This window comes from Abramis brama, assembly GCF_963993115.1.
Source record: "Abramis brama genome assembly, chromosome: 2".
In the NCBI taxonomy this organism is placed as follows: domain Eukaryota; kingdom Metazoa; phylum Chordata; class Actinopteri; order Cypriniformes; family Leuciscidae; genus Abramis; species Abramis brama.
In genome coordinates this window covers 28,502,130-28,521,143 of record NC_139964.1, presented here as the reverse complement: position 1 = coordinate 28,521,143, position 19,014 = coordinate 28,502,130, and the positions used below count along the sequence as shown (strand labels likewise).

Sequence of the window (19,014 nt, the reverse complement as noted above, 5' to 3'; positions counted from 1 at the left end):
ACATCCAAGCTTTGCTCTTTTTGGCAGCAATAAATCACAAAGAACAAATGTGTTTTGAGCTGTATGATTATGGGCATGTGAAATAAGGGAGCGTTTAGGCAGCAGACATCAGAGCCGGTATTCTGTTCAGTCAGTTCAAGATCATACAGTTCAATCAGACGCAAACAAAAAATAGACGGTAAAATGTAAATATATAGTGGAAAATGCCTAAAAAAGGCAGAGAGCCGTGGGATCTTTAATGAGTGTTATTGAGCATCACCTGCGTGACACACCGGCCTCGAGTCCCACGGAGGAGCTCCTGAAGGATAAAAGGACGAGTGACGACAGTGAAGGACGAGAGAGGACCACATGTTTTATCATGTTTCTATGCTTTACTTTCAGTTTTTCGTTTGTTTATTTGGTGATTAAAGTTTATGTTGAACGTTCGCTGGTTCCTGTCTCCTCCTTCCCTGAGCCTTTAATGTTTGTTACATGCCTGTTTTAAATCCATTTAATGATGAGGAGTGTTTGAGTGAGGAAGTAAAAATGTTTCAATGCATTAATTTAGGGTTTAAAAAACACTTAATATTTGAACTGACTTGAGCAAAACAAAACTTGAACTGACTTGAGCTGAGTAACGACACTATTGACAGTCTTCTGCCGAGCTGCTTATAGCTGATTTGAACTCATTTTACAATTTAAAATTTTACACAGTAAACTTTACACAGAACTCAACTGAATTGAGCTTGACCGAACTGAATTAACAGTTTGTAGAGATGCTTTTCAAATCAGAATTTGAATATATATATTTGATGAAGTTTGCACCATTGATTCTGTTACCATAAAGCAGCTTTAAAACAATCTGTATTATATAAAGCGCTATATTAGAGCCCCTAAAAGTGACATGGTGATTGAAAAAAAATAAGAACTGGGAGGGAAAAATATATTTCAATGCTTTTGCGTTGTCTCGCATTTAGGGGCTATTTAAATAATAGTGACTTGATTTTTTTGCTTCTCACTAGCCCCTTTCACACAGCAATCCTGGTAAATTACTGTAAAATTGTCAGACTGACTTTACCAGTATACACAAATATGATGTTCACACAAGCAACTTTTTACCGGTAAGAGACCATTCACACATCCGCCCACATGAGGAGAAGCACTTTAGTTTCACTATCTGTTCAATTTGACAAAATTTTTAGACGTCTGAGTGAAAGGCGTAAGGGGATGATCAAACAGAAAGCGTTTTTTGCTTTTAAAAACACGAGATGCGCATAATAGTATCCAACTGCAGACCTGCAGAACTGATGGAAGGAAAAGAAGGCCGGGTCTCGAGTGCAACACGATGAAAAAGCTCAGAGACGTGGCGCAACGTTCAAAGATGATTGCATATTTAAATAGAAAAACTATTAAAAAGCTTAATGTAAACTCACTGAGTAATCACGTCATCTCAATTAGAACTTTATGACTGGCCCAAAGCAGAGTTCTCGTAAGTGATCATAATCTTCATTCTGCATTCACACAAAGTATGTGCATTACTGGTAAATAAGGGAATTTACCAGTATTTTTGAAAAGGTCCTGTTCACACACAATCTATTATCGGTAATTTACTAGTAAAGACTGAATGTGTGAAAGGGGCTTTTGTCTTTTTGGGCCAGAACACACAATATGCACCATGAGCTTTGACTGTACATACTGTGAAGGTGCTGAAAATCAATAGACAGTTTCATAGCTTTCTGCATTATCAAAAAGGGTCCTGGCTGCAACTCTTTACTCCCAGCCAAAGTCCTGGCCAGTCATCTGGTAGAACTTCATGTTGAAAGGCCTGTAGAAATCCCTGAGTCTGTGCAGCACCTCCGGCGGGATGTGCGGATGCGGTCTTCCTTTCGTCTTCCCCAGGCATCGCGGTCTGCTGCTCCCCTCCGGTTTTTTGAGGCACGGGAAGCCTTTAGTCTGGTTAAAGTAGAAGTGCTTATTGGTCACCACTCGTTTGAGTCCCAGGAAATCCTGCACCCTGCCCATTTCTCCCGCCGGATCCGTCACCAGCTTCTCGCCGCTCACGAAGAGAAGCTGCGCGAGTGGGAAATACCTGAGCCAGTTCTCCAGGTGTTTGGAGTAGATGCCGATCCTCACGGCGCTCCAGGATGTGTCGATCAGACCCGTGGTGGAGTTCTTAAAGACCAGGTTCTGGAAGGATGGCAGGCCGGGGTTTTTGGTCAGAGTCTGAGTGTAGTCTGACACGGCCCGGGTAACGGGGTCACGGACCACCACGATGAGTTTGGTGCTGCGGCTCATGGAGAAAACTCGGGAAGGGGCCTCACGTGTGATGAAGTAGCTGGGTGTCTTCTCCATAGTGATCTGGCCGTCTAAAGTACGAGGCATTAGGTTCCTACAGAAAGAGAAAGTAGAGAAAGTGTCATAATGGAGGTCACTAAATGGTTTGAAACACCTAAATCTTGCCAATATGCATTAGAGTTTTAAAGTGCTTGTATAATGCTCATTTACAAGTTTATAACTTTATTTGTGTGGTCTGGTAGAATACTTTGCTGCAGCACCTCTTTTCACCCTCTGTCTGAACAATCTGTTTTAGTTACTGTCTCTTTAAAACCCGTCTCTCTGAAAAGCATAGTCTGTTCTGATTGGTCAGCCGCCCGCTCTGTTGTAATTGGTCAACCACTTAGTGCATGTGTCGAGCTTCAGCTCCTGAGGTTTCATTCACTACGTTTACAAGCTGTCAAATATCGGGTTATGGTCGGGTTAAGGTCACTATTTGGGTTTCTGAAACATTCGGAATAACCCGTTTACATGCGTGAGCAGAGAGAGTTACTCCTGTATACATGGAATTTGTAATCAATTGGCAATATCCCGATATAAACGGCGACGCACGGTTAGCGTCTGGACGTACGGACAACCTTAAGACGCAATATGCGTCATTTCCGATTCTTCTTCCTGTATCCAAAGACAACAACAACAGCAGCAGCATGCGGATAATGAATAGTTCGGGGCAGATAGCGATCGCCTTTGTTTGCGCTTTCCTCCTCGCTCCAAAATTGTGGTGCTGTGCTGTGTCTCGTCATGTTTACCTCTACTTCTTGTTTACTTCCAGTATACTGTACGCGGGTTTTTGTATGCGCCGTCTCTACTCAAAAAGACCAAGATTCCTTGCGAATAGAACATGCGCAGAACACAAATCAATGTTCCTTTTGATGGGGATATGCCGATACACGTTTACATGACCAAATATTCGGGTTAGAAAAGGGGTACCCCAGGGATCATATCCGGGTTTTTAAAAACGCCTCGGTTACGACTGTAACCTCGGTTCCCTGAAGAGGGAACGAGCGTTGCGTCGAGAATGACGCTATGGGGAACGCTTTGCGTGATGACGTCTTGAAGCACATGTAAAATCAGTCCAATGGTGTGGCGGAACGTCAGAGGCGGGTGACGTCACGTACCAGGAAACTATAAAAGCCGGCCCGAAACAGAAAACGAAAGCTTCGTAAAAGTCTGAAGTCGAGCTGACAGGCATGAAGGAGATATGGCAAGGCGACGCAACGCTCGTTCCCTCTTCAGGGAACCGAGGTTACAGTCGTAACCGAGGCGTTCCCTTTCAAGGGAACTCCCGTTGCGTCGAGAATGACGCTATGGGGAACGTCTATACCAACGCCTCCATAGCTACGAATGTCTGTCCTGTGTGTAATCTGGAGAGCAGCACTAGGAAGACAAAACATGAGACCCTGGAGCAGAGTCTAGATCCAGAGAGTAAAACCTGACGAAAGTGTGCGGTGAGGACCAGCCTGCCGCATCACAGACGTCCTGTAAAGAAACTCCTGAAATAAGGGCCTTAGAGGCCGCCATACTCCTCGTCGAGTGCGACCGGACAGCCAAAGGAGAAGGCTGCCCAGCCGCCTCATAAGCAAGTGAGATAGCCTCGACCACCCACTTGCTCATCCTTTGCTTAGACACTGGACCTCCCTTGTTAGGGGAGCCAAAGCAAACAAATAACTGATCACTTCTACGCCACAGGGCAGCTCTGTGGACATAGGCGTCCAACGCCCGAACTGGGCAAAGCAAATTATTAGCCTCCTGGTCCGCATTCTGGAAGGGAGGAGGACAAAAGGCCTGCAGAACGATAGGTCTGACCACATTAGTGGGGACCTTGGGGATATAACCCGGTCTGGGATGAAGAAAAGCTTTCACCATACCCGGAGCAAACTCTAAGCATGACGGAGCAACCGACAATGCTTGCAGATCCCCTATTCTCTTAAGAGAAGAAATAGCCAGAAGAAAAAGAGCTTTCAGAGTTAGAAATTTCTCAGGAACCTCCTCAATGGGCTCAAAGGGGGCCAGAGACAGGCCTTGTAGTACAATGGACAAGTCCCATGGTGGCACCCTAGAGCGAACTGCAGGCCTCAGCCTCCAAGTGCCACGAAGGAAACGAGATATTAAAGGGTCTTTCCCCACAGACATTCCACCCAAAGGAATGTGGTAAGCACCTATGGCAGCCACATAAACCTTTAAGGTGGACGGGGTCAGACCTGCAGTGAACCGGTCCTGCAGGAACTCCAGAACTGTACCAATTGGGCAGTTAACTGGGTCCAACCGACGGTCACTACACCAAGAAGTGAAGACTCTCCACTTCAGGGCATAAAGTTTCCTCGTGGAGGGAGCTCTGGATTGTAGAATGGTCTCAACAACCTCAGTTGAGAGACCTGACTCTATGAGCTGGGCCCCCTCAGAGGCCAAGCCCACAGGTTCCACAGTTCTGGGCGGGGGTGAAATATTGAGCCCCCTGCCTGGGACAGAAGGTCTCTCCTGACGGGTAACTCCAGAGGATGCCCGTCGAGAAGGGAGACCAGATCGGGAAACCATACTCTGCCCGGCCAACGCGGGGCTATAAGAAGCAGGCAAACCCGGTCCCTGCGAACTCTCTCCAGAACTCCCGGGAGCAGAGCAACTGGGGGAAAGGCGTACAGACGTAGCCTCGGCCACGTCTGAACCATAGCATCCAGTCCCAGAGGAGCTGGATGCGTGAGGGAGAACCAAAGTGGACAGTGAGACGTCTCTCGAGACGCAAACAGATCCACTTGTGCTTGGCCGAACTCCCTCCATATCAGCTCCACCACCTCGGGGTGGAGCCTCCATTCCCCGGGCCTCGGCCCCTGCCTCGACAGAGTGTCTGCTCCTATATTCTGGACCCCGGGGATGTAGGCTGCTCTGAGTGACAGCAACTTCCCCTGGGACCACAAGAGGATATGGCGCGCCAGATTGGATAATGGGCGCGAGCGCAGACCCCCTTGGTGGTTGATATAGGCGACTACCGACGTGTTGTCCGTATGCACTAACACATGGTGTCCCCTGAGATCTGTGATAAAGCTCCTCAGAGCCCGGAAGACGGCTAACATCTCTAGGCGATTGATATGCCAGGAACGATGATGGTCTTCCCACAGACCTTGAGATGAGCGACCCTCCAGGATCGCTCCCCAACCCGTGAGGGAAGCATCCGTCGTTAGCAGTTTGCGACGACAAGGAGCTCCCAACACTGGGCCCTGGGACAGGAACCAAGGTTTCTTCCACATAACCAAGGCACGTAGGCATCGCCGCGTGACCTTGATTGTGCGAAATGGGTTGCCCCTCGGGGAAAACCCCCTGGTCCTGAGCCACCACTGCAGGGGCCTCATGTGCAGCAGTCCAAAAGGTATCACGTTGGAAGCTGCTGCCATGAGACCCAACAGTCTCTGGAACTGTTTGACAGTGAGTAGCTGGCCTAGCTTTACACTTTTCACAGCTGCAAGGATGGACTCTATACGTGGCGGTGACAGGCGCGCCTGCATCGACACTGAGTCCCAAACCACGCCTAAAAAAGTGGTCCTCTGGAGTGGAGAAAGCACACTCTTCTTGGCGTTCAGCCGTAACCCCAGCTCTTTCATGTGGGCGAGAACAACATCTCGATGTTGAACCGCCAACTGATGCGACTGAGCTAAAATCAACCAATCGTCGATGTAGTTCATTATGCGAATACCCTGGAGGCGCAGCGGTGCCAGAGCTGCATCCATGCATTTGGTGAAAGTGCAGGGTGATAAAGCTAGGCCGAATGGAAGAACACGATATTGGTAAGCTTTGCCCCCGAAAGCAAACCTCAGGAACTTCCAATGACACGGACGGATGGAAATGTGGAAATATGCGTCCCTTGTAGGATGGACATCGTATGCAGACACGCTGCAGCTTGACCAGCGGCTGCATACGATTTATGTACCAGGGACGAAGTCATTTTTACTGGCTTAGAGGGAAGTGTAGGAGCCTTCAGGGAAGATGCCGTTGCTGGAGAGAGATAGCTCGCAAGCGTCTCTTCCACCTTCGGCATCTCCCCATAACCATACTCTTTATATTTGTAGATGGAAGAGTAATGTGATGTTTGAGGTGTATATACTCTGTATGACATAGGTTTTCCCCACGATCTCGACACCTCGGTGTGGAGATCGGGGAAAAACGGAAGACTCCTACGCTGAGGCTGTGTACGAGATGGCAGGAAGCGTTCGTCGAGCTTGCTTTTCGAACGAACGTCCTGCCTATCCTCTGGCCACTCAAGAGAAAGTCTGTCAACTGCTCTTGTAACTACATCGAGCAGTTCTTCGAATGCATGAGACTGAGGTGGCGAATCCTCAGACTCAGCTTCAATACTCACAACATCCAACTCCTCAGAGCTGGATAGTTGCAGTATTGGTGCCTCTATCGGGGGGGAAGAAACCGCAGCGCGTGCTTCCACACCCTGATGAGAGGCACTGGATCTGTCAGTAAGAGGCTGAGATAAGGCAGAGCCCGTCTCAACATCCACTGACAGATCCATTTGTGAACCCCAGGTCTGAGATCGCCGCCGAGCCTCAGCCGCGGCGGGACCCGAGCCCTGGGGAACGTGGTCGGGATTGAACCGAGCCAACCGGGATCGGAGCGTCCGCAATGGAAGCGCACAGCAATGCACACAGTCACCACCCTCGAGTGCTGACTGGGCATGCTCCTCTCCCAAACAAACAACACAAAGAGTGTGTGTGTCACCTCCCGTTAAATAACGCGGGCAGGGATGGACACACACTCGATACTGCTGCTTGCTCGCCATATCTGAATAAATATATATATATATAGACAGACAACACCAAATAACAAGGACAGATTTCAACACAGAGCGCGACTGAAGACTCAGAAAGCTTTCGTTTCTGTTTCGGGCCGGCTTTTATAGTTTCCTGGTACGTGACGTCACCCGCCTCTGACGTTCCGCCACACCATTGGACTGATTTTACATGTGCTTCAAGACGTCATCACGCAAAGCGTTCCCCATAGCGTCATTCTCGACGCAACGGGAGTTCCCTTGAAAGGGAACCGGGATATGAGCATATCCGGGTTTTTGCCGGTGTTTACATGGCCGTGCGCGACCGGGTTATTGCTAATATCCCGGTTTTGAACGGGTTATTGGCTGCATGTAAACGTAGTCATTCAAACATTATTATATCTATATTAGGGTGACCATATTCCAGGACATGTCCGGCCGGGATTTCGAGATCGCCCAAAATATCCGGGATATGGCTTTTGCTTTCTCGTCGCCATTCATTTTGAAAAAGAGGAAGAAAAATAGAAAAAAGAAAAAGAAAAGAAAAAAAAGAAAAATACCCAACTTACAAAAATGTTCTTTGAGGACAGGCCAAAGTTGCCACAGTATGTGAAATGTGCAAATGGGTTCCAGAAGTAAAAATCCCATTAATTTTATCCATAGGGGAATTGATTTTTAACCATAACTTATAAACCGTTAAAAACAGACATACTGTAAGCTACAAGGTTGTTAAACAATGGTATATGCTTAGGCAGAAGCCATCAGTCTACATTATTTCAACTTATAATAATCGTGTTTAAAAATATTATTCCAGGAAAGAAATCTCCACCAACCAGACAAAGAAAATGAATGAATGAATGAAAAAATGAATGGGAAAATGCTTCCAGAACCAAGGCTGCTAAAATTGGCTTAAGCATGTTGATAAAGCTACACTCTAATAAGGCACAAGAATTAAAAAAAAATATGTATGCATTATGGGATTGTCTTATTGTCTTTTCTTTTCTGTCATTATTTACTCATCCTCATGTTGTTCCAAACCTTTATGACTTACTTTTTTTCTGTGTGTAACGGGTGTTTGAGACACAAACTAACTTACCTTGAAAAAGTCATACATGTTTGGAATGACATGAATGACACAATTTAAATGTTTGAAAGAACTGTGCCTTTAGGGATGCTGCATTAGAATCTGGCCAAAATCAGAATTATGCTGGCTTCCAGAACAGCATTTGCATTTGGAGTGCACATAAATGTCGTCTAAATAGGCAGCTCACTAGGTTTTGGGACAGAAACTATGTGTAGCTTCACCTATGTCGTCCAAACTAAATATTGAACTGCAATTTTAAGCAATTCTGCTAAATGAAAAACTTTATTAAAAGTGACTCTGGAGACGTGATAATTGCCACCATTTTCAGCTCTCGCCAGCGGATGAAGCTGTCACAAGTGTTCAGTTCATTATGATGAAAGATGTTCTTTTAATTATCAAATATAAAACAAGCACTTCTCTGATGAGGTCACTGTTGAATTACTCACTCTGTCCTGAGTAATGTAAAGTGTTGTTAAATAAACATTAAAGTTGACTTTATTAAAAACCAGCCTAGTGGAATGAACGAGAAGGGAGTGGTGAGTTGCTATAAAAGAAAGAAAAAAGACGAAACCATAACAGCTCTTAGCAGTCATTTCCTGATGGGTTTCGTCCCCAGAACGCCTGAGCACATTTTGTGCTGATTTGATGATTTTTGCGAGATCCTCGTTTAAAAGTTTGCCTTTACCACAAAGTGGAATAAATGTTTGAAGTTGTAAATAAAACAAGTATTATTGCTTACCTCAAAATTGTTGCTATTTCTTTGTAATTAAATGTGAAATTTTCTAGCAATTTGTGAGTGAAATAGTTTCTACACCAAATTTGGCAAAAATCATTTGCATTATGGATGTAGCATATAAAATACAATTAATAGTATAATAAATCATAAAAATGAATAATTATTTATTCTAAGTAATAATATAAAATATATAATTTATAAAAATAAATAAATATAACTAAGTATAAATATATTATGGTTGTTGTTGATTATAATGTTCAGTTAATCTCCTCGATGAATGTCCAATAGCTCCAGCATCAAATGGAAAAGTCTCTACACTAACTCTCACTATTTCCATAGAGAACATATGTAGTAGATTAACTCTTCATTGGTCTGGGATGGCGTTTGGAAAGCGGTCTCTCTCTCTCTCTCTCTCTCTCTCTCTCTCTCTCTCTCTCTCTTTCTCTGAGGCTGGCCATCATCTCAATGCCATGAGGCTAATACTGAACTCTAATAAGAATCATATTTCTCTTCGAGAGCTTTACCACAGAGACAAGAATCAGAGTTATTTATGCCAGTGGCCTGCTGACTGTGAAATAGAATGAAGGACAACATTGAGAAATTGGATTTGCCATATTATTTGACCTGCAATGCTCTTTAAAGGAACAGATCACCAAAAATCACAACATTTTGTCACTATTTATCTACTCTGATATCATCCATCCGACTCTTCATGCAGCGCTTGTTCAAACAATGTTAATTTTTAGTCTGTTATAATCACCATCTTTAATGTAATATCGCGGTATTTATTATAAATGATTTATCTGCGCACATCTTAATTTATTTTAAACAACTTCCTGTCCATGTAACCTTTAATCAATTCTTATTTAATCTCCTTAATTCTCTCCTCTGATGATGCGTTTACTGACATGAGGGCGGGGCAACCTGTCACTCACATGAGATCGACCAATAACAAAACACAACAATCCAATCAGTTCCCTAAGAAAAAAAGGTACAAAAGCTGCCACTGTGGTGTATCTAAAGAGTGCATATTAGTACCTCAAAGGTACATATTGGTACCAAAAGTGTACATATTAGTGCCTAAATTGTACATATTAGAACCCTTTTAAAGGGTACTGTCCCAGTGACAGCTTTTGAACCTTTTTTCTGAGAGTGAAAAACACTCTCTGACATATATGGACAAAATCAAGTCCCACCCTGCATTTTTTCTTGTTCGGGAAGCTGTTTCAGTCAGATATACGTGACGTCACAAAAAGGAATAAAAAATTACTGCAACTTCTGTTTCATGCTGACTTTAAGCTTTAAGAAGGACAAAAAAAACTAAAAAAAGCACCATACAATTAGGCCATGCAACTTCTGAAGTCATACAATAACGCTCCGGTTACGACTGTAACCTCGGTTCCCTGAAGAGGGAACGAGCGTTGCGTCGAGTTTGACGCTATGGGAACGCTTTGCGTGATGACGTCTTGAAGCACATGTAAAATCAGTCCAATGGTGTAGCGGGACGTCAGAGGCGGGTGACGTCACGTACCAGGAAGCTATAAAAGCCGGCCTGAAGCAGGAAACAACAGCTTAGTAAAGTCTGAAGTCGTGCTGACAGGCATGAAGGAGATATGGCAAGGTGACGCAACGCTCGTTCCCTCTTCAGGGAACCGAGGTTACAGTCGTAACCGGAGCGTTCCCTTTCAAGGGAACTCGCGTTGCGTCGAGTTTGACGCTATGGGAACGTCTATACCAACGCCTCCATAGCTACAAAAGTCTGTCCTGTGTGAAATCATGAAGAGCAGCACTAGGATGACAAAACATGAGACCCTGGAGCAGAGTCTAGATCCAGAGAGTAGAACCTGACGAAAGTGTGCGGTGAGGACCAGCCTGCCGCATCACAGACATCCTGTAGAGAAACTCCTGAAATAAGGGCCTTAGAGGCCGCCATACTCCTTGTAGAGTGTGACCGGACAGCCAAAGGAGAAGGCTGCCCAGCCGCCTCATAAGCAAGTGAGATAGCCTCGACCACCCACTTGCTCATTCTTTGCTTAGACACCGGCCCTCCCTTGTTAGGGGAGCCAAAGCAAACAAACAACTGATCACTTCTGCGCCACAGGGCAGCTCTGTGGACGTAGGCGTCTAACGCCCGAACTGGGCAAAGCAAATTATTAGCCTCCTGGTCCGCATTCTGGAAGGGAGGAGGACAGAAGGCCTGCAGAATAATAGGTCTGGCCACATTAGTGGGGACCTTGGGGACATAACCCGGTCTGGGATGGAGAAAAGCTTTCACCATACCCGGAGCAAACTCTAAGCAGGAAGGAGCAACCGACAATGCTTGAATATCCCCAATTCTCTTAAGAGAAGAAATGGCAAGAAGGAAAATAGCTTTCAAAGTCAGAAACTTTTCCGAAACCTCCTCAATGGGCTCAAAGGGGGCCAGGGACAGGCCTTGTAGAGCAATGGACAAGTCCCATGGCGGCACCCTAGAGCGGACTGCAGGCCTCAGCCTCCAAGTGCCACGAAGGAAACGAGATACCAGAGGGTCCTTCCCCACAGACATTCCACCCAAAGGAATGTGGTAAGCACCTATGGCCGCCACATAGACCTTTAAAGTGGACGGGGTCAGACCTGCAGTGAACCGGTCCTGCAGGAACTCCAGCACTGTACCAATTGGGCAGTGGACTGGGTCCAGCCGACGGTCACTACACCAAGAAGTGAATACTCTCCACTTCAGGGCATAAAGTTTCCTCGTGGAGGGAGCTCTGGACTGCAGAATGGTCTCAACAACCTCAGTTGAGAGACCTGACTCTATGAGCTGGGCCCCCTCAGAGGCCAAGCCCACAGGTTCCACAGTTCTGGGCGGGGGTGAAGTATTGAACCCCCTGCTTGGGACAGAAGGTCCCTCCTGACAGGTAGCTCCAGAGGAGGCCCGTCGAGGAGGGACACAAGGTCGGGAAACCATACTCTGCCCGGCCAGCGCGGGGCTATAAGAAGCAGGCAAACCCGGTCCCTGCGAACCCTCTCCAGAACTCCCGGGAGCAGAGCAACTGGGGGAAAGGCGTACAGACGAAGCCTCGGCCACGCCTGTACCATAGCATCCAGTCCGAGAGGAGCTGGATGCGTGAGGGAGAACCAAAGTGGACAGTGAGACGTCTCTCGAGACGCAAACAGATCCACTTGTGCTTGGCCGTACTCCCTCCATATCAGCTCCACCACCTCGGGGTGGAGCCTCCATTCCCCGGGCCTCGGCCCCTGCCTCGACAGAGTGTCTGCTCCTATATTCTGAACCCCGGGGATGTAGGCTGCTCTGAGTGACAGCAACTTCCCCTGGGACCACAAGAGGATATGGCGTGCCAGATTTGATAATGGGCGCGAGCGCAAACCCCCTTGGTGGTTGATATAGGCGACTACCGACGTGTTGTCCGCTAACACATGGTGTCCCCTGAGGTCTGTGACAAAGCTCCTCAGAGCCCGGAAGACAGCTAACATCTCTAGGCGATTGATATGCCAGGAACGATGATGGTCTTCCCACAGACCTTGAGCTGAGCGACCCTCCAGGATCGCTCCCCAACCCGTGAGGGAAGCATCCGTCGTTAGCAGTCTGCGACGACAAGAAGCTCCCAACACTGGGCCCTGGGACAGGAACCAAGGTTTCTTCCACATAACCAAGGCACGTAGGCATCGCCGCGTGACCTTGATTGTGCGAAATGGGTTGCCCCTCGGGGAAAACCCCCTGGTCCTGAGCCACCACTGCAGGGGCCTCATGTGCAGCAGTCCAAAAGGTATCACGTTGGAAGCTGCTGCCATGAGACCCAACAGTCTCTGGAACTGTTTGACAGTGAGTAGCTGGCCTAGCTTTACACTTTTCACAGCTGCAAGGATGGACTCTATACGTGGCGGTGACAGGCGCGCCTGCATCGACACTGAGTCCCAAACCACGCCTAGGAAAGTGGTTCTCTGGAGTGGAGAAAGCACACTCTTCTTGGCGTTCAGCCGTAACCCCAGCTCTTTCATGTGGGCGAGAACAACATCTCGATGTTGAACCGCCAACTGATGCGACTGAGCTAAAATCAACCAATCGTCGATGTAGTTCAAGATGCGAATCCCCTGAAGGCGCAGAGGCGCCAGAGCTGCATCCATGCATTTCGTGAAAGTGCGGGGTGATAAAGCTAGGCCGAATGGAAGAACACGATATTGGTATGCTTTGCCCCCGAAAGCAAACCTCAGGAACTTCCAATGACAAGGACGGATGGAAACATGGAAATATGCGTCCTTGAGATCTATCGTGACAAACCAGTCCTCGGACCTGATCTGTGGCACGATCTGTCTCAATGTCAACATTTTGAACTTGAGCTGCATGACTGACTCGTGCAGAACTCGAAGATCCAAAATGGGACGCAATCCCCCGTCCTTTTTTGGAACTATGAAGTACCGGCTGTAAAACCCGGTTTCCCTGTCGGAGGGAGGTACATATTCTATGGCCCCTTTCTCTAACAGAGTGTTTACTTCCTGTTCCATAACCAGAACCTGCTCGGGGGCCACCACAGTGGGCAGAACCCCCATAAACCGAGGTGGGCGTTTCCCGAACTGAATCAGATACCCTTTTTCCACGGTCTGCAGGACCCAACGAGAAACATTTGACAGTAGCTTCCACGCTGTCAAAGATTCTACTAGAGGTACCAGCCTCTCGAGACTGGTTTCTGGATTTTGTTGTTGTTGAGCAGTCAATTCGACGCCCTGTAACGGCGCACCGGCAGGGAGCGACCGAACAGACTGCTCTAACACCCTCCTCGGAGGGGGCGGGCATCCCGAGGCCACTACGTTTCCGGGTGGTCCTTGAGATATGTGCTCGCCGGAGACCGCTGCGCCCTGTAACACCTGAGGCGGCAGGGTTGGCAGAACGGTCCCCTGAGGGTACCGAAGAGAGACGGGCACCGTAAAAAGAGGTGTTAACCGCTCTGCTTCGGGGGGGACTACCCTCATTAATCCTGAGCCCTCGGACGTCAGGATTTTTTCCCAGCAGCCTTCTTGGCGGTAATAACGGTCCGCAGATCCGTTCTACCCCTCGAAGACTGCTGGGTTTGAGCGCGCCCTCCGTGTCCCCGAGATTTTTGTGGGGGAGCACGAGAGGACACACTCTGTTTTTGAGTGGCACGGTGTTCAGCGCTCTTTTTAGAGGAGTGAGGCTGCTCCCGCTCAGCAGCCTCATAGAATGAACGGCGGGGGAGAAGCTTTTGCAATGCAGCTGCCTGTTTAGCAGCTTCCTGAGATTTAGCTACCGCACTGTTTACTGCATCACCAAATAAACCAACAGTGGAAACCGGAGCATCTAAGAGAACGTGCTTTTCTTTCTCTTTTATATCGCTCAGATTGAGCCACAGATGCCTCTCAGTGGCCACCAGGGCTGCCATAGACCGCCCGATTGATTTAGCGGTCTCCTTGGTGGCCCTGAGAGACAGATCTGTGGCTCTGCGAAGTTCAGCCACTGTGTCAGGACCAATTCCCCCGCCCTCCTCTAAATCCCCCAATAATTCTGCCTGATAGGCTTGCATAATAGACATCGTATGCAGACACGCTGCAGCTTGACCAGCGGCTGCATACGATTTATGAACCAGAGATGATGTGTATTTTACTGGCTTAGAGGGAAGTGAAGGAGCTTTCAGGGAAGATGCCGTTGCTGGAGAGAGATAGCTCGCAAGCGTCTCCTCCACCTTCGGCATCTCCCCATAACCATATTCTTTATATTTATGAATGGAAGAATAGTGGGATGTTTGTGGTGCATACACTCTGTATGAAACCGGTTTTCCCCACGATCTCGACACCTCGGTGTGGAGATCGGGAAAAAACGGAAGGCTTCTTCGCTGAGGCTGTGTACGAGATGGCAGGAAGCGTTCGTCGAGCTTGCTTTTCGAACGAACGTCCTGCCTATCCTCTGGCCACTCAATAGATAATCTGTGAACTGCTCTAGTGACAACATCGAGCAATTCCTCAAAAGCGTGAGACTGAGGTGGCGAATCCTCAGACTCAGCTTCAATACTAACAACGTCCAGCTCCTCAGAGCTGGACAATTGCAGTACTGGTGCCTCCACCGGGGGGGAAGAAACCGCAGCGCGTGCTTCCACACCCTGATGAGAGGCACTGGATCTATCAGAAGGATGCTGAGATAAGGCAGAGCCCGTCTCAACATCCACTGACAGATCCATCTGCGAACCCCAGGTCTGAGATCGACGCCGTGCCTCGGCAGCGGCGGGACCAAAGCCCTGGGGAACGTGGTCGGGATTGAACCGAGCCAAGCGGGATCGGAGCGTACGCAAAGGAAGCGCACAGCAATGCTCACAGTCACCACCCTCGAGTGCTGACTGGGCATGCTCCTCTCCCAAACAAACAACACAAAGAGTGTGTGTGTCACCTCCCGTTAAATAACGCGGGCAGGGATGGACACACACTCTAAACTGCTGCTTGCTCGCCATACTGAATAATATATATATATCAGACAACACCAAATAAGACAGACAGATTTCAACACAGAGCGCTACTGAAGACTCAGAAAGCTGTTGTTTCCTGCTTCAGGCCGGCTTTTATAGCTTCCTGGTACGTGACGTCACCCGCCTCTGACGTCCCGCTACACCATTGGACTGATTTTACATGTGCTTCAAGACGTCATCACGCAAAGCGTTCCCATAGCGTCAAACTCGACGCAACGCGAGTTCCCTTGAAAGGGAACTGATATGTACCTATTCCAGTCATGCAGCATTTCTTTAAAAGTGTTTCAAGTATGTTTACATGATGCATGTTCCCAGTACCCACTTTTAGAGATGTGATCTTGATGCATTACAAGCATGCAAACCTTTTAATTTGTATTCACAGTGTCATGGTTAATGTCAATGTTGTCATCCTCACCCTGCATCTAAAGTGCAAGCACTGTTTGGCTATGTACACTCAGCTAAGTGCTTGTTTAATTCAGAGTAATCAAGCTAATTGTATCCATAATGGCACTGGTTGTGTCTGTTGACATCATGTTTACGTTGGGGAGAGCAACCTGGTAATCAGCGAATAGTTTGGGTTTTTCTAAATTCACGCCAATGGCCCACACACTCTGGTCCATCCATTTGATCTCCAAATCCAAAGAAGCATAGCAAGATAAAGCCCCCATTTTGGCCAGGTTTGCAAACGCAGTTAACCAGCGACAACCTTTGATCTCTCGCCAGTTGTGCGCTCGTGTGTTTTGTTCTTTATCGGGTGGCTTCGCAGCAGCTGCCGTTACCTGTGCGGTTGTCAGGGCGATGAAGCGGCTAGCATCCATGCTGTTTGTTTTGATCACACCTAGCGCAGCGTTAGTGGTTAGCATCTGGGCTGGGAATGTGGGTGTACATGTGAGCTTATCAGCTCAGAACCTGGCAACAATTTATTTCTGTTTACTAGTACAGAAGGCACGGCTGCGGGTGGCCTGGTGCAAAAATGGCCTCTCAAAATATCAACAAACTCAATTTGTTTGGCGTTCATTGGATTATAAAATAAGCATTACAAATTTTAAGAAAACTACATTGTAACATTGTTTTCCTAACATATCTAAACATCCTTGCAACAAAATAATTTCACCTGATAGATAGATAGATAGATAGATAGATAGATAGATAGATAGATAGATAGATAGATAGATATTGAGAAAAACCTCAAAATATTCCTGAAAAAGATACACAAAAGAACATGGTTTCATATTGGACACCAGACAAATATACTGACTGACCACCACTGTTTGGTTTAGGTTTCTGTGGGTTACTTTCAAAATATTCAAATACATTTTTGAACCAAAAACATGTTGAACTATAAAAAAGAGACAATAAACAAAGAGCGGTAAGTCATGCCTGATTACACGACAAGCTCTTCCTACTCTACCTCTTCCTCTGAGCTGTTTGCATTATACACGTCATAACAGAGTGGGATCTTCTCTCCCTCATTTACATGAACCACCGGATATGACCTTTCTCCCATTATCAGAGGAAAACATCCAGACTGAAGACCCCCCTGTGTCTGGCAGCAGTGACCCGGGATGTTCCCGTAGGATCTCTGCCACATCTGGCAGCAATGAGTCTCTGGGAGGAAGTTGCCTCCTATTAAGGGCTCACCATGGGCCTGAAACCAGTACGGATATTTTGTCCAATATATTTGAATTGACAAAATAAAATAAAAACTTAACTTTTGGGAAGCAATTAAACCTTAATTAAGCCTATGCAAAAAAGGAAACAAAATGTAATGGGTTGTAATGTAATTGCAGCGCTCAGTTAAGTGCTGGAGGACGGCAGGATCTTCTTATTGAGAAAGCATTCAGGACACAGGCTTGTCATTACAGAGCAAATGGAAGCTTCTAGAAACTGTGGGAAGCAATTAAATGTCAGCTGGAAATAACAAGTTAAACTGCACGAACATGCAAGCGGACAGAAAACATGAGACAAAACAAGCCCTTAGGGAAGAGGAATGACAGAGGAGTCCTCTTAAACGCCTCAATTGTTTCTTTTAGACATCAATTACATGAAATAGAGACTTCTTAGTTTTATCTCCTGAGAACAGATCCTAGTGATTGCACACGTCTCCTCTAGACTTTATATGTCACTATTGACAACGATTTTAATATGAACTCAAGACCAAATTATCTGAGCTTTTCTTAAAAGGAATGCTGCATCTGAAACAAACTGAGCATTAAGCTGTGAAAGAGCAACATCGGAGCAGTAAAATATTGTAATTTAAGAAACACTCAGTGGGCGCTGAAACATCAGGTTTTGACTCTGCATGTGTGGCATCGCAGGAAAGCCACAGGTCAAGGGAGAAGCCGAGGTTTAAACGCTCACATCCGAGAGAGAGAGAGAGAGAGAGAGAGAGAGAGAGAGAGAGAGAGAGAGAGGGGGAGGTCCTGCTTTAACAGGAAACAGACTAGCAGCAAATCAGAATGTTCTGTGTGTGTGTGTGTGTGTGTGTGTGTGTGTGTGTGTGTGTTTGTGTGTGTGTGTGACAGAGTGTGTGTGTGTGTGTGTGTGTGTGTCTGCGATGTGTGTATGAGTGTATGTGAGATGTGATGTGTATGAGTGTGTGTGTGTGTGTCTGTGTGTGTGTGTGAGAGAGATGTGTGTGTGTGTGTGTGTGCATGTTTGTGTGTGTGAGGAATGACAGAGGATGACATTCCTCTTCCCTAATGCTAACAGAGAGAGAGAGAATGTGTGTGTGTGTGTGTGTGTGTGTGTGTGTCTGTGATGTGTGTGTGAGTGTGTGTGTGTGTGTGTGTGTGTGTGTGTGTGTCTTTGATATGTGTATGAGTGTGTGTGAGATGTGATGTGTGTATGAGTGTGTGTGCGTGTGTCTGTGATGTGTGTGTGTGTGTGTGTGTGTGTGTGCGAGAGAGAGAGAGAGAGAGAGAGAGAGAGAGAGAGAGAGAGAGAGAGAGAGAGAGAGAGGCTAACTGCCCTTCCTATCATGTGGGAAAATCAGTGGTGCTGCCGAGAGTGTGTGTTTGCGTGGGTTTATCTGTGAAGCAGTAGCAGGACGTACACACCCAAAGATGAAGACACTGCAACTCCCCCTTCTTAAATTCCTTCTAAAATACCTATCGATTATCAGCTAGTGGCATCTAATGAGCAGCCAGACCCAAAAGCAAAAACCCTCATACATTTTTTTTTTTTTGTGTGAACTACACTGTAAAAAATATTTTTGCAATTTAGTTATTTCAACTTATTTTTGTGAGTAGAGATAACTAGATTGTCCAGACAACAATAAATTTTAAGTTTTCTTGTCCTCAACTAGACTGAAAGTTGAATGAACAACTTAAATTGTTATTTTAACTTAAAAATGTATGTTTAAACAACTGCACTAGATTTTCTGTTGAATTAACAAGTATAATTGTTATTTTAACTTATAAATGTAAGTTAAAACAACTGCACTAAATTTTCTGCGGTAACACTTTACAATAAGGTTCATTAGTTAACTACATTAGTTAACATTAACTAATAATGAACTGCACTTATACAGCATTTGTTCATCTTTGTTAATGTTAATTTCAACATTTACTAATACTTTATTAAAATCTTGTTAACATTAGGTAATGCACTGTAAACTAACATGAACAAACAATGAACAGCTTTA

At 46.4% G+C, this 19,014-nt stretch overlaps 1 protein-coding gene across 1 annotated transcript in view; it reads right to left on the bottom strand.

Moving 5' to 3' along the window:
* Positions 1–1,749: 1,749 nt before the first annotated feature.
* LOC311077322 (heparan sulfate glucosamine 3-O-sulfotransferase 6) overlaps positions 1,750–19,014 on the bottom strand; it is a gene marked incomplete at both ends in the record, with an annotated part of 29,821 nt that continues 12,556 nt past the window's right edge. Inside the window, one exon of the mRNA XM_084105699.1 lies at positions 1,750–2,368. Coding sequence (XP_083961825.1) covers positions 1,750–2,368 — 619 coding nt within the window. The remainder of the gene's footprint in view (positions 2,369–19,014) is intronic.